Genomic DNA, 16,549 nt, shown 5'->3' with positions numbered 1-16,549 from the left:
TGTTGAGATTGTTCAGATACCATACAATTATCCAAAGATCCAAAGTGTACAATCACTTGCCCCTGGGTACCCTCATACAGCTGTGCATCCATCACACTTAATTTTTGTTCAATTTTTAGAAACTTTTCATTACTCCAGACAAGAAATAAAAGTGAAAGATGAAAAAAGAAAAAAAAGAAAAGGAAACTAAACATCCCCTATCCCTAACCAACCCCCCTCAGTTGTTGACTCCTAGTATTGATATAGTAATTTTGTTACTGTTTATGGAAAAATGTTGAAATACTACTAACTGTAGTATATAGTTTGTAATAGGTATATAGTTCTTCCCTATATGCCCCTCTATTATTAACTTCTAATTGTATTGTCATACATTTGTTCTGGTTCATGGAAGTGATTTCTAGTATTTGTACAGTTAGTTGATCATGGACATTGCCCACCATAGGATTCAGTTTTATACATTCCCATCTTTTGACCCCCAACTTTCCTTCTGGTGACATATATGACTCTGAGCTTCCCCTTTCCATCTCATTCACACACCATTCAGCACTGTTAGCTATTCTCACATCTTGCTACCAACACCCCTGTTCATTTCCAAACATTTAAGTTCATCCTAATTGAACATTTTGCTCGTACTAAGCAACCACTCCCCATTATTAAGCCTCGTCCTATATCTTGGTACCTTATATTTCATGTCTATGAGTTTACATATTATAATTAGTTCCTATCAGTGAGACCCTGCAATAATTGTCCTAATGTGTCTGGCGTATTTCACTCAGTATATTGCCCTCGAGGTTTTGTCATCAACCCTCAAATGGATGTTTTACCCACTGTCTTTGTTACCATCTGGCGACATGTCAAAAAATTCAACAACTATGTGTCCTCTCCTGAAATTGGAGAGCTGACGTTTATCTCCAGTAATCTCCTGTCACTTTCCACCCCCCACAACTCAGGCCTGGGTTATGTATAGCTGGGGGGCGGGCACGTGATGTATCCATGGAGGAGGCAAGCCAAGGGAGTGGAACGGCTCTTTTATGATATTCAAGTGAATATTGGGTCCTCTTGAGGCTGGAATGGGCAGCCTTTGAAAGAGCCTGGGGGGCAGGGAGAGGGAGGCCTTTGATTATTTTTATAGGCACTTTTGGGACTATTGGCTCAGTGAGGGTGATTTGACTTCAGTATTGGTCAAAGACAAGGAAGAGACCTAAGAGCCCACGGTGTGTGTTTTTTCCACTCCACCCAGCTGAGAGGCAATATAACAACTACAACAATAAAAATAGCATTTATTGGGTGCTTATTATATGCCAGGTCGTGCTCCAATTACCTTACTTAGATTATCTTATCGAATCGTCACAAAGACCCATGAAGTGGAGGTTCACCAATGAGGGAAAGGAGGAACAGAGAAGTTAACCAACTTGCCCAGAGTCACACAGCACAGAAGTGACAAAGCTAGGATTCCAACCCAGGCACTCTGGCTCCAGAGCCCAAGCTCAGAAGGATCTGCATCCAAATGCTGGCTCTGCAACTTAACAGTTGTGAGACACTGAGCAAGTCACAACTTCCTGTATCTCGATTTCCAAACATGAAAACTGAGGTCTCATTTTGCAGGAGTAACATTTATGCCAGTACTTAGAGAATGCTTGTTCCCTAAAAATTCACTACAAGGCAAACCCCAGTAGGCAAAGCCAGCAGTTCTGGAACCTGAGTGTGCATCAGCATTACCTGGAGGAGGGCTTGTGAGAGCACAGGTTGCTGGGCCCCCTCCCAGAGCTTCTGATTCAGCAGGTCTGGGGAGGGCCCCAAGAATTTTCATTCTGACAAGTTTCTGGGTGGTGCTGATGCTGCTGGTCCTGGGATCAGACCTTGAGAACCTCTGTTTTCCCACAGTCTCTGACAGACACACCACAATCTTTTGTTGTGCAGTATTTGGTGAGCTCCAAATAGACAGCATGGCAGAGGCTGTTTCTGAGATTATTTATATATATATACAGAATACTAAAAATATCATTGCAAAGGGATTTTTTTTTAAAGTGGATTTGACTGATATGGGGCTAGGCCATGACCTTTTTTAATTTCTCGCGACAGAGTTCAGAGTACCGAGAGCCTGTGAATACGCAGTCTGGCAGCCCAAACTCTGGTGAGCCCTACCTTCTCGGGAATCCCACCAGTAGTCACTGCCTTCCTGGAGCTGGAGAGCGATATCCCTTTTCTAACTGCTCAACCTTCCATAGGTTGGTGCTCTTTATATTAACAAAAAGAAAAAAGAAAAAAGAAAAAGTAGAGGGGGTAGGTCACCTCATGGAGAGAACTCCTAAATGTAAGATCATGATGACTGGGAGAAGAGGTCTTTGACTTCTCTTTCCCTCAGTGCACACTGAAAAACAAGAGAGGGATCTGTTACTACTGGGCTGAATTTTAGGAAACATCTGACTAGTGTTGATTTTGATGACATCTACAAATGACAACAAATATCATGCATAACTAACATATGTGGAGATCTGAGAGTGTCAATGTGCTTTCACATACAGGATAATGTCAAGAATAGCCCGTTCTTCACTGAGTGCTAAACATGTGCCAGTCATTTTGTACATTGTCTCTTGTTTCTTCCTAAGAACCCCATAAAGAAGGGATTCTGGTTTCCATTTCACAAAGGAAGGCACTCAGCCTGAGAGAGTGAGGGACCTGCCTGCACCCCCACAGTAGTCATGGCACAATGACTCAAAACCAGGTTGGTCTACTCCAAAGTCCATGATTCTTCCACTGCTATGCAATACCGCAGGTTCACATTTATGTATTGTATTTTCTTATTCCTTTTGAGTGTGTTTCTTTTTTCTTCATAAATAAATAGGGGGTCATGGTCAGGCCAACAAACGGTTAGCATCCTAAGCCAGGGTGGCTTTGTGTGTCGGTGCAATGCAGAGGCAGGTGAGTGTGTAAGGGATACCTGTTGGCCTGCCTGGCCTGTCTCCCTGCCCAGGATGTAGCAGATGGTGAGGAAAGGCCTGCTTGGCATGGGGCACCCAGGCAGCAGGCAGGCACTCCTGGAACGGGCACCCCGGGCATGCCGAAGCGGCCCTGGCTCACCCAGCCCATCACGCTGCAAGATGGCACGCTGGCCATTTTCCTGCGTGACTATCCAAACAGAAACAGCTAATCTGCGTAATCCTGGCCTACAGCATCCAGTTTATAGAAGACGGGAGCCTCAGAGGCTTCTCTGAACAGTCTCAGTACTTTGGAGGGCTGCCTTTCTTGGAGGAACAAATAGTTTTAGATGTGTGCAAAGACTGACCTGATAATTACACAAAAATACTTTGCAACCTTCAGTAAAGTTCAAATTGTGAGAGAGCAGGACTGCTACTTTTAAAGATAAATATTGTGATTCTGAAAAAAATTTTGTTTTTAACCTTTTTTTTTTTACTTCAGTTTTATTTTACTGCTTTACATTATAATAGTCCTTATAGTAGCACTATAATGGCAACTTTCATGGTATTTCATGTGCCCATTTAAAAATTTACAACTTTGGGAGGGAGATCTCCTTCATGGTTATGATGACTAGATAACCTTTTGGGGCTAGAATATTATGCAAGGCTTTTTGGTATGGGAGTAGCAAAAAAAGAAGTTTCCAATGGTCTAAAAATTTCTGAAATCAACAGTGTATTTTCTGCTTTATAAAATCTCTACTTCCCTATTAATTCAATGTGGGAAAGGAAGAATTCATCTACTATCAACTCAATCCATCCTCTTCCCACAGCACTCCTCGTCCTTTTACCATGTCACCCTAAGTACCAGTTTTATTACTGAAAGGTGCACAGCAAACTCTCATCCAATAGTTCAGCAGCCCTTGGGCTCTATGGAGAACTGCGATTTTAGAGTCTGAGTATACATCTTCTGAAAGAACACTGGTTTTATGTGAGGACTAGTTCTCAAAGCCAAACCAAAATAAGCCTGACCTCATCTGATTTTTCAGAGTGAAGCAGGTGCACGTTTGGAGAGGACCATCTCTGGGCAGTGACCAGTTGGAAAAAATACCTGAAATCCTGTTTGTGTTCTATTTTCTGCTCGGTGTTCCCACATCACTCCATCTGTAGATTTACTTGAGTCCAGCAACTCCATTTTGCGTCCCTGTCCTGGGGATTTGAGGTGCAACCACTGAGACCTCTGCCAGTGCTAAATGGGTTTGGAATGCAGGGTCAGCCTTATGGAGCCCAGTGATCTCTCCCCATGCTGTGCAGACATTTCTGACCAAGAGGTCCATGAAAACAACAACAAAAACATAGAATTACTCACATTTCATTGGGATTAAGAAAAGGTGACAAACAGCTCCCTAAATCTGACAGATTCAACCTAACTCTTTACATTCTACCCAATAGTGAAAAGAACTGTTTTTTCATTTTAAAAACATAAATTTAGTTTAATTAAAAAAAGAGATCATGGGGAAATATTTTTCCAATATAGACTGTATTTGTTATAACTTTGTTTTTTCCTACTTTTTCCATACCTCCATCCTTTCATCCATCCATCCATCAAACATTTATTAAATACCAAAAGTTGTTAAGCATTTGTCCATTGGCTCACTCTGGTCACATAGTTAGTCCAGCTGTACAATTAAACTCTGCTCAAGTGTGATGAAAATCCAGAAATCGAACTGAAGAAAATTGTTCCTTCATAAATTGGTGCTGCTTTACAAACATGAAGCAATCCCTTTTACCTGCTTCTTGGTGTAGTGAAAAGAACATGACATTTAGAAGCAAATAAAGGTGGGTTCAAACCCTGCCTCATCTCATGCTCTGCCATTTTGTAGCTTTGTGTCTTTGGGCAAATTTTACTTAACTCTCTGGGCTCATTTCTTAGTCTGTAATGTGAGAATATGTTGTAAGAATGAAATAAAATAACGTATGTAAAATGTCCATATTGGGAAGAGTTTATGATAAGTTTGTGGTGAATGTTATTTCCATTCGCCTCCTTTTCCTTCAGTTCATTCAACATTCATTCTTTGAATACCGTTGAGTGCCTACTGGGAGTCAGACACTGATCTCAGTGCAATGAATAAAATAAAATCCTTGCCTTTGTGGATTTTATACTCTATAGGGGAGTGTCAGAAAATAAGCAATCTCAGGTCTGCTAAGCACTATAGAGAAAAATAGAGGGTAGGAGGGATAAAGGGAGTGCTTGGAGAAACTGATTTATATAGATTTCAGGGATAGAGTCTTTGATAAGGTGACATTTAAGCATAGAGCTGAAGGAAGTAGATTCCTATCATCCCTAGAAATGAAATGTATCTGTCAATATCAGGAGACATGTCATCTGCATTTTTGTAAGTAATGTAGGAATATTTGATGAATAAATGAAAGAATGAATATTTCTGTTCAAATGGTCACGGAACTTAGTTTCACATTATAAAATGCTCTGAGACACTTTCCCACAGCTTCCCTTTAAATATGGTAACATATTAGTATTCCACATTCATATACCTCCATGGTTCTCAGATTTACCATCTCCTCTGAGGAAAGGGACAATGTGATGCAGCAACCAAACGGATGCATTTTCTCCTTGCAGCAGGTAAATCCTGGACTCTAAGGATGCTACTTAGAAGAGCACCATCTGGTTTGACTTCAGAACACTGGACAACTCAACCGGAAATCTTTCAAGTAGGTTCAAGCTTCCCAATGGCCTCCTCTTCTAAGGAGGTCCAAGAGATCAATCTCTGACTGTGTGAGTGAGGTGTCAGCAGGAAGAACTCTGGGAAGCCTGGCTGGCATGAAATCCTGCAGCCCCCAAACCAACTTGATATCACAGCTGTTCTCCAAGGTTTGATGACAGGTCCAATATCATTCAGGTGGTTCAGTGGACCAAAGATCAAACAGGTGCAATATGATTCTGATCATATGGAAAATTTTCCCAACCAGTGCATTGGTTCTCAAACTTTAATGTGCCTACAAATCACCTGGCAATCTTGTTTAAATGTAGATCCTGATTCTGGGTTGGGGCCTGAGGTTCTGCATTTCTGCCAGCACCAGGTGATGCCATCATTGCTGGTCTGTGTTCTCAAACTTGGCTGTTCGATAGAATCATCCAGAGTGCTTTTAAAAATTGTAGTATCTGGACCTCTCCCCTTCACGCCAAGACCAATTGAATCAGCATCTGGGGGGATGGGGCCCAGACATTAAGACTTTTTAAAACTCCCTAGGTGGACTTGGACAGAAATTTGTGCACCAATGTTCACAGCAGCATTATTCACAATAGCCAAAAGGTGGAAGTAACCCAAATATCTATCAGTACATGAATGTGTAAACAAAATATGGTATACACCTATGTGCTGGTTTGGAGCTATATGTACCCCAGAAAAACATGTTCTTAAACTTAATACATTCCTGGGGTGTGAACCCATCGTAAGTAGGACCTTTTGATGAGGTTGCTTCAGTTAAGGTATGGCTCAGCTCAATCAGTGGGTTCTTAATCCTATTACTTGGAGTCCTTTATAAGCAGGATGAGATTCAGACAGAGAGAGAAAAAGAAACCGAGAGCAGGAAGTTGAAAGTCAGCAGAACCTAGAAGAGAAGTGAGAGACCAGGAGAGGCCGCCATGTGCATTGCTGTGGGATAGAGAAGCCCAGGACCACGGATCACTGGCAGCCAGCCCCAGAATGCCACAGTCTTTGGAGTGAAAGCATTGCTTTGATGATGCCTTGATTTGGACTTTACCTGCCCTCAAAACAGTGAGCCATTAAATGCCCATTGTTTAAGCCAACCCATTGCATGGTATTCGAGCAGCCAAGGAAACTAAAGCAACATACAGTGGACTATTAGTCAGCCTTAAGAAGGAACGAAGTTCTGATACATGCCACTACACGGGTGAGCCTTGAAGACATCATGCTGAGTGAAAGAAGTGAGTCACAAACGGACAGATATTGTATGATTTCACTTATATGAAATAGCTAGAATATACAAATTCATAGAGACAGAAAGTAGAGTACAGGTTACCAGAAGCGGCCCAAGGGGAGGCAGAATGAAAAGAGTTAATGCATATTGGGTGCAGGGTTTCTGTTTGAGGTGATGGGAAAGTTCTGGTAATAGACAGTGGTGAGGGTAGCACAATACTGTGAAATGTGATCAAGTCCACTGAATGGGATGCTTGGGATTGGTTGAAACAGGGAAATTCATGTTGTATATATAGTTCCATGGCTTTTTTAAAAAAGAATAACTCAAGAGATAATGACAAGTAAATGCAATACATGATCCTGAACTGGAAAAGGCTCACAAGGACCTTATTGGAATACAAGAAAAAATTAGAATATAGACTGTAAACTTTATATCAATGTGAAGTTTCTTAAACTTGATAACTATAAGGTGGTTAAATAAGTAAATATCCTTGTTTTTAGGAAATGTAGCTGAAGTATTAAGTGTTCAAGGATTCTGATGTATACAACTTACTCTGAAATGTTTAGAAAATAGGCAAATAGACAGATAGATGGTTGGATAGATAGAATGATATGGTAAATGTAGCTAAATGTTAAAATTGGTGGATGTGAGTAGCTGGGGAGAGAGATATGTTGGCACTCTCTGTATGGGTTTTGTGTTATTTTTGCAACTATTCTGTAAGTTTGAAATTATTTTAAAATAAAAAGTTTAAGAACAACAAAACAAAAACTCCAATATGCAGCCAAGGTTGACAACTACTGTTACTTTTTAAGTGATAGGTGAAGGAAATTAGCAACTGACAAACCCCAGCTACATTTCAGTGCTCAATTAGGCATTTCACATACATTAATTTCCTAAATAGCAACCAACAGAATAAAAATAATAACACCTGACATACAAGTCCTTTAATTTTACAAGAAATTCTTATTCATCTGCTTTCATTTAATTTTCTTAATTCATTGGAGTAGAAACTACACAGTCAATTTTATAGATGATTAAAATGAGCTGAATTTCTATGACTTGCCCAGGATGAAATAGTGGGTAAGTAGAAGAGAAGCACTTCGAATTCAGGTGCCCTGACTTCCAGTCCTCTGCTTTTCCCAAGCACTGCTACCTCATCTGAGGATGGGTGTACAAGGGTGGCTGTGACCTCTGGCTGGCTGGGGCACACAGCAGAGTGTACGGAGGCTGAAATCACTCTCAGGCAAAGATTACTTGATATACAAATCAATTAGGTGAAAAAAAAGAGAGTACATCTTTTAGGGGGCTTGCAGATCTATCTGTCATAGATGATGGAAACCAGCACTCTCCTCCCTCCTCTGGCCCCTACATAGGGCTAATGGATAATCCATGGTGGGATCACCACCTAAAAATTAGTGGAAAGTAACCTGACTATGGCACTGGAAAATTGGTCCCAACATCCAACCTTCCTGCTGGTGCAGAGGTCATTTTCCAACAGTTTTTAGGTGGTGGTCTGGTCATTTAATATCCAAGAAGGCTTGGCAGAGAGCCCTGGGCAGGTCATATGTGGATGACAGAAGAGCATCCCCATAGCTCATCTGGTGAGCTAACATGGGACCTCCTTAAGCAGGAAGAGCAGAAGGTACCTTTTCAGGAGACACCCAGGAGCAGCCTCAAACCTTGAGCCCTAGCTGAGGTCTGTTATAAAACAACAGCAGCAGCAGGACAGCCTGGCATGCAACTATCAGGGATGATGTGGCTATTTTTGTGCCAAGGCCCCAGATTGCTTGCCAGTCCCAGGGAACTCGTCCACCCCAGTAAGCATTATATAGTGTCACTTAACAGACGAAGCCATTTGTACCAGTCACAATGTGGAAAGCTTTGCTCGTTCATCGTTCATGCATTCATTCATTCATGCAAAGAATACTGAGTGTCCGCTAAAAGCAATGAATATTTGATGAATGAATGAAAGAGTGATCAGTTCTACTCATGGATTCACAATGCATACTTTCGTTACAAAACCTCCCCAACTTGCTCCTGAGAAAATTCCCTGTAGCTTCCCTTAATCTAATAAACATATATTGGCTACAAGTTGGTCCACTTAGTTGTTCCCCACATTCCAATCCCACAAACACACATACATACTAAACAGCATTAATTTCGAATGTGATAGGTGATGTGTATTGCCTAGAGATCCTAAAACCAAGCTCTGAGGGCCATGCATTTTTCCTCTCCCCTTTTCATCTAGAGATGGTTTAAGTTGACATGAAATTATTTCTAAGTCTGAAGCTGATTGTGGAGAAACCTTGTCCTTTTCCTTCCTTCTTTTTCTCATTGGAATGCTGGTTTCCTAGAGGAAGAAAGGGGTAGAGGAAAGGATATGGGCCTTGGAGTCAAAGATAAGATCTGTGTGAAGGTGGGAGGGGCAGAGGAAGATATAAATGATTCCCCATCTCCTGCTTAGGTATTTGGAATATGGTAATGCCATTTCCAGAGAGCTCAGGGACTGACAATGTGGATGCCATGATATTTGTACAGAGCCAGCTCAGGGTCCTTCTGACATCAAGGTAGCTTTCTGCCATATTTTCATATCACCAGTTTATTCATTTGTGTTTTTGCTCTACAAGCAGTTAGTTGATCCTTGCCCAATGTGAATTTGATTCTGTTTGTTTGTTTGTTTTCATTTCCCCTATTACCAAGTTTGCTTAAATTCTGATTATTCCTAGGAGGCATCCAATCTAGAAGAGGGAATTTCTAATTTAAGCTGGAACAAGTCCTTCTAACTTTAGAGTAAGTTAGAAGGAGCCTGAAGGAAACAAGAAACACCTCTCAAAGGGAGACAGACTGAACCATGATTGAAAACATGGAAGGGACCTTATTTAATAAATGGTGTTAATGAGATGGTTGAATGTATCAAGCACAGACTGGGCAGAGCCTTGGAGAACAGAGGGAGAGCTGAGCATGGGGGTATTAAGAAGCAGTGACCATGGGAAAGTCACTCCACCTCTCTGGGGCCCAGCTGGCTGTGAATAAGCAACATGGCATCCGCATCGCCAGCCTCTGAGCTCCCTGAAAGTGGCCCAGTTTCCTTAGTCCATAGACTGATGGGGATAGGCTAGGTTGTGTCTAAAATCTTGACAGCATGGGGGCTGAAAAGAAGCCAAATTTGTTGAGCACCTTCTGTGTGCCAAAAACTGTGCTCTTACCATGTTACCTCATTTAGTCTACACAACACTTACTATCACCTCTTTACAAATAAGGAAACTGAATGTAAAGAGGGTTTTTACTTAGGAATTTAACCCAGGTCTATCTGACTTGGAAGCTCATTTTGGAGCACAACATCTTTCAAGCATTCAACCAAAGAGAAGATTGGTGATGTTGGAAGATTTTCTCTGGCAATATTCATAGAACTTGACATGAGCAGCAGCTCCTGTCAAAGGGAAAGAAGAAGCAGGAAAGGAAGGAGCAAAGAGGACTTGAATTCATTGCCCATACCCTCCTCTTTTGTCTCTGAATCCAGTATTGTTAATAGGATTTGGCCACTTGGGTGTGACTGAATTCACTATCTCAGCTGAAGCTGCAGGAGATGGCATGCAAAATTGCAACTCCCTTTATAATTTGTAGTGATACCCTGATAGAAAAATGGAGAGAAAGACATAAAATATAATTCATGGAAGAAAAAATGTAAATGGCAAATAATTCTATGAAAAAAGTTAAATTTAGCTAGTAATCAAAAAATGCTTATTAAAACAATAATGAAAATCTAAATAGACAAAGATTTTCTTTACAGCTGAGAATTGTGTCAATATCCAAAAATAGAGAAATCACTTTGAAAATATGTATGGTCATACACTGGAATACTATCTGGCATTAAAATCACATTTGCAAAAAAAAAAAAAAAAAATAAGACTATTGAATGACATAGGAGCACTTATAATACAATGGAAATGAAAAAAGCAGGAAAAAGAGCTATATAAACAGTGTAATCCCAATTGAAAAAAACTATGTTTATTTGTAGAAAAAAAATACTGGAAAGAAATCTGTCTGTTAATCATGTTTATTTCTGAGTGGTTCTTTTTACTGCCTTCTTTATCCTTGTCTGTATATTTTTAAATTCCTAAACGAGGATGCACTGTTTCATGGATGAAGTTTGCCCAAGCAGGAATTACAATTACCAGCTGCACGATCTTGGGGAAGTCACGCTACTACAAGGCCATAGCTATGAAATGAGGGGGTCAGAACAAACCAGATGATTCCCAAGGCTCTCATGAGCTCTAACATTCCAATCATCCATTCAGCAGCCCCTGAGACAGACCCAGGCCAAATCGAAAAGTGAAGTGTGAGTTTGGTGCTTCCTGCAGCTAGTTTACACGCCCATTTTCTGCTTAAGTTTTAGTGACCTTACATCCCATCCCTTCTCCTCTTCTACCTGTCCACCCACTACAGAACTCAAACTCAACCACGGGAGGTGTAAATGATGGTAGCATCTTAAAGTACTACTTCCCCCAGAGGCATCAAAGTCTTATCCTAAAGGAATAAGGCCCTTGTGGCCGAATTTTAGGAAAATATTAATGGGTGGGAAAACCTTTTAGAGCCATCAGAACATTTGTCCTGCAGTTCCCTCCCCTCCCCTTGCTTGCTCGCCTGGAAAATTCCTACTCAGATCCACAGACCATCTCTTCCCTGACACGCCATCTACCTCACTCCCTTTCCTCTGTACTCCCAAAGAATCTTATAAATAGCTCGACTATTACAGTGACCCCTTGGCACTGTAGCTTTTTGTTTGTGTATCTTCTTCCCTATTAGGCTATGAGCCACTACACCCTGTATCCACACCATCCGCCTCAAGGCCTAGCATAGAGTAAGTGCCTGACAGATGGATGTATGACTAATTGAACAGAATTTCAAGGCCTCCTGGTGTGGCCATGACCTCCGTGTCCTGTGGACGGGGCTTTGTCTGGGTCTTTTCACTGACATCCCTTAGAGGAGACCATGTATACATGACTGACCACAGTTGCCTTTGGATTGTTATCAGTATGGGTTAGCCCTCATGTGATGAGTTATGAACGTCTAACCCCGAAAGCAATGTTTTTCAAACTTGAAAGTAGCAAGTCATCATTGGAGAATGAAATCAATTTAATGGGTCAGGAACAATATTTTTTTAAATGAAATAGAACAGAATAGAGTAAAAGAGAATTTTTTTTTAATGTAGCACTCCCCAAGTAATAATGAGTATTGTCCCATGAAACTTTTGTTGTGTGTGTGTATGTTTGCACGTGCACGTGCACTGGATCACAGTGGGTTACAATTAAAAAAAGTTGTTAAAAACCACCTTCCTCAACTACTAGGAGGGAGAGGAGCCCAAACCTCTCTGTGGCTGCTTGCCCATGGCTGAGCCCACAATGTTTTGTGGATGTACACTGGGGATGGCTCCTCTTCTCCCTGCACCCCAACCACCGCCCCAACCAAAGCCCCTGGAACTGGCAGAATAACTGTCTTAGAACAGGGTTCTGACTGCAGGGCCCAGGGGAGTAAGAAAACAAAAATAGTTGTTTTGACCATAAAGAAAACTTAGAGGTTCACACCCACCCTCTCTCTCCATCCATGGGATTCCTGGAGCCATTTTTGTCCTGGATTCCAAGAAAAAGAACTTGTACCTGACAGGTAGCTAACAGATGCCCCCTACTTAGGCTTCCTCCTTGGTGCAGACATTTGCATGAACAGTGCCTCCAGGGCCACATGCTTCTCTGCCCTTTTGGTGCTGGCGTCATTGTTTCCATGCCCAGGCGCTGAGGGACTCTACTTACTCATGACTCTCACAATGGTCCCAAATAGTCTCCCCAGCAGCTCCTTGCACATTGTCTCATTTGATTCCAGGAGTAGTGCAGTGTAGGAGCTAAGAATGCCTTCACTGGTGCAAAATGTGTGACCTTAGGCAACATAGTCACTGTGTGCCTCAGTTTCTCCATATGTAAAATGAGATGGTTTCTGGGTCTACCTCACAAAACTATTGTAAGAATTAAACCAGCTATTACATAAAGTGCTTAGAATAGACCCTGCATATAGTAAGCCTTCAATAAATAGTAGTTATTGCTATTTAATCCTCCAACAAGTTGGTATGATAGTTATTATTTTACCCTGTTTGTAGATAAGAAAATGAGGATCAGAGAAATTAAGTAAACTAGACCATGTGTCTAGTAGTGGCAGAGCCAGATATTCGCTGTTCTTTTCCCCCTTTTTCCCCTTCCAGCTTTAGGAGTCTGTGGGGCTCCAGACAACATCCTGTGCTGAACTTTGACCTACTCAGTCTCTGCAGGGCCAGATGCCCACAAAAAGAAGGTGCTCTTGGATCAGAACCATCTGGAGGGTTGGTGAGCTCAGGGGAAAGTCTTCTCTCATGATTTTGCTTGGGGACCCAGAACTTGGTCTTTGGGTTGGAGAAATACATATATATATAAAATGTATATTAATAGGATAGGGAATCAGAAACTGGATCACTGTATCATTGTACTGGCTACCCAAACCCCTATTTTTGAGTCTTAACTAACTGGACAGTAATGAGCTTATGGGGTTAAGTCCTTATGCCTTCAATTAACTTTCTCAAAAAAAGGCTCTGAATAATTGAGTATTACAGTTTGAGATGGAGATGAGATTTTCCCATTTATATACTGCAAAGACTTATAAAGTGTCCCTGCTTTCTCTTACACTTGCCAACCACAGAGGAAACTAAACGTTCACATTCAGCCCCCATGGTAGAGCCTGAGGAAAAATGTAACCATCCTGGTGATACTTTTTAAGTGTTTAGCATTTTGTTAACCAGACCTTTCTGTGATGACCACACTTCCATGTAGAAATCCCGTAAAAATAGGTGCTTGTATGATCGTCAAAGACACCTAGGATTCTGAAGTGCTTTAAAAATCATCAAAGATATTTTGATGTGTTTGGTCTGGTTTGCCTGGATTTTAGTATAGTCAAGTTTTTTTTCTGAGAATTCAAATGCATATAAATTTTATATGACGATTCTCTTAATCAAAGTGTTTGATTAACCTGAGTGCTCTGTGCTGGTTAATAGATGGTGTAATGCTCAAGGAACACTGGCCAGGGCTGGGCATGGGCACTGGTGAGGGATCTTGGTGCCTGTTAGAATTGTTGGTACCCACAGGTAACTCATAAAATGTAAGTGATCTTAAACTGTCCAGGAGGAGCTGCAGGGATCATTCCTAGGGCATTCTCAAAGGATTAGAAAATGGGCCCGTGTCAGGTTATAAACAGGCCATGTATTGTAGATAAAATAAGAACTGACTACAGCATCTTTCCTAAACTCACACCAAGAACTTTCTGAGAACAAAACAAGTCCCGTTAATGAATGTGCAGCTAAGATCTTCACATATCTATACTGCGTAACGGTGACTGAAACCAGATCCCGAGAGAGGAAAAACATTTAGCGCTCTCCCCCATCTGGCCACGAAGAAATGCAAGGTCAAATGACTCTTGTTTCTCCAGGATCATGGGGGGATTTGAGGGGTAAAGAGTGGAGAGTTAGCACCCTGAATGAAATCCACAAATAATCTCTGAATTTTATGTCAGCCAAGAGTTATCATCTTCTTTCAGAAAAACAAGCAATAGGGAAAAAACCCTTGGAAAAGCAAGAGGTCTATAATGTGAAAGACTTTAAATTAGACCCATTCATTGTGAAACACATTTAATTATCTCCATTTTTAAGAGTGGGACCCACCTTTCCTTGTTCATCGGTCCCAGTTTTCCAAAGAGAGTATTCTCAGATTTAAGTGAGACAAAGGCAGCCAGACTTTGGTATATGTTCCCTGCACCCTCATGCCCTAATCCCAACCCCTGGCCACCCCTGACCAAGCACATACACCTCCCATGTTCTCTTAGACATGTGGCAACCCTGCCCTTCTGCTTACCTCAAGAACACTTTCTTTCAGCTGGAACTGCTTCTGCGCAACCTTATCCGAAGACACAGATTCGTGGTAGTAGAGGCACAACAAGTCATATTTCTTCAAAATCTGCTTGAAGTTCTTCTCTGTAAGACTTACCACCCGGTCCTTCCCGTCGTAGGTGGGGAAGTTCAGCCCCTCTTCTGCCCTGCAGGAGGACAGCAAGAAAACCCCCGCAACAAACAGATGAGTTCTCTTCATTTGGGACAAGTTGTTTTTCTTCCTCAGAAATACGTGCGTACAGAGGACAGAAGACTGTGAGAGAGGTTTTGTCGAGCCGTGTGGGGAGCAGAGAAAGGTGGGGTCTGTCTCTCTCCTTTGCCTTTCCAGGGGCTGAGAATCGACTCTTCACCTCCTTGGGTCCAGCTAACCCTGTAATCGTGGGCTCAGGACAAAGAGAGGAGAGGCTCACGCACACATGCGCGTGTAGAGTAAGAGCGCGGCGGGGGAGGCTGGGAGTCCAAGCCCCAGATACCTTACATAGCTCTGCCCAGCCCCTGTCTCATTAGGAGCTCCATTTTTAGGATGCAGTTGTTTCAGGCTAAAAATAAGTCAAGCAACGAATAAAAAAGATAGCTATGGCACTGTTGAGGGATTCTCTGATATAGTCTGTCAGAGTGGTGGAGAGGGAGGAGGAAAAAGAAGTGCTTGTGAAATGGGTACACATGAAATAAGGAGGCTAGGAGGGTCAGAGGAGATAAGTAAACTTGAGAGGGAAAAATAGAAAAGCAGAGAGGGAAGAGATGAAGGTCTGTGGCACCAATAAGCCAGTGGAGAGGTTAGAACAGCCAAAATGGCACGCATACATTACTGAATTGTTAAATCACTCTGGGCAGGTCATTCAGCCTGTCCCCTACTTGCACACAGCTGATATGAGAACCAAGGGGAGCCCCGAGGTGGACTGTACATTGTGCACCTGCCATTCCCTGCCTCGTGTCCTCTTTTCTTAGAAATCTGGCCCTGGCTGTGTTGCTTGATGCCCAAGCAGGTGTGTCAGTCACTAGGCAAGGGATATTAGGACACCCTTTCCCACTAGCCCTGTGTGCCAGTCTGGATGTGTTGTGTCCCCCCAAATGCCATTATCTTTGATGTAATCTTGTGTGGGCAGACCTATCAGTGTTGATTAGATTGTAATTCTTTGAGTGTTTCTGTGGAGATGCACCCCAACCCAACTGTGGATGTTGACTCTGATTGGATAATTTCCATGGAGGTGTTGCTCTTCCCATTTGGGGTGGGTCTAAGTTGAGTCACTGGAGTCATATAAATGAGCTGGCAAACAGAAGGAACTCAGTGCAGCTGTGAGTGATGTTTTGAAGAGGAGCTACAGCCAAGAGGGACACTTTGAAGAAAGCACAGGAGCTGCGGATGAGAGACACTTTGAAGACAGTCGTTGAAAGCAGACTCTTGCTCCAGAGAAGTTAAGAAGACAAACACCCCAAGAGCAACTAAAAGTGACATTTTTGAGGAATTGCAGCCTAGAGAGGAATGTCCTGGGAGAAAGCCATTTTGAAACCAGAACTTTGGAGCAGACACCAGCCACGTGCCTTCCCAGCTAACAGAGGTTTTCCGGACACCATTGGCCATCCTCCAGTGAAGGTACCTGATTGCTGATGTGTTACCTTGGACACTTTATGGCCTTAAGACTGTAACTGTGTAAACAAATAAACCTCCTTTTATAAAAGCCAATCCATTTCTGGTGTTTTGCATTCTGGCAGC

The 16,549-nt window shown here is 42.1% G+C and overlaps 1 protein-coding gene across 1 annotated transcript in view; it reads right to left on the bottom strand.

Moving 5' to 3' along the window:
- Window positions 1-15,049, bottom strand: part of CASQ2 (calsequestrin 2) — a 78,470-nt gene extending 63,421 nt beyond the window's left edge. Inside the window, exon 1 of the mRNA XM_037815117.1 lies at window positions 14,801-15,049. Within this exon, the coding sequence (XP_037671045.1) occupies window positions 14,801-15,034 (234 nt within the window). The 5' untranslated portion in view covers window positions 15,035-15,049. The remainder of the gene's footprint in view (window positions 1-14,800) is intronic.
- Between the last annotated feature and the right edge of the window lie 1,500 nt (window positions 15,050-16,549).

Source organism: Choloepus didactylus, chromosome 2 (assembly GCF_015220235.1).
Source record: "Choloepus didactylus isolate mChoDid1 chromosome 2, mChoDid1.pri, whole genome shotgun sequence".
In the NCBI taxonomy this organism is placed as follows: Eukaryota; Metazoa; Chordata; class Mammalia; order Pilosa; family Megalonychidae; genus Choloepus; species Choloepus didactylus.
This window is presented reverse-complemented; position numbering and strand designations above follow the sequence as displayed.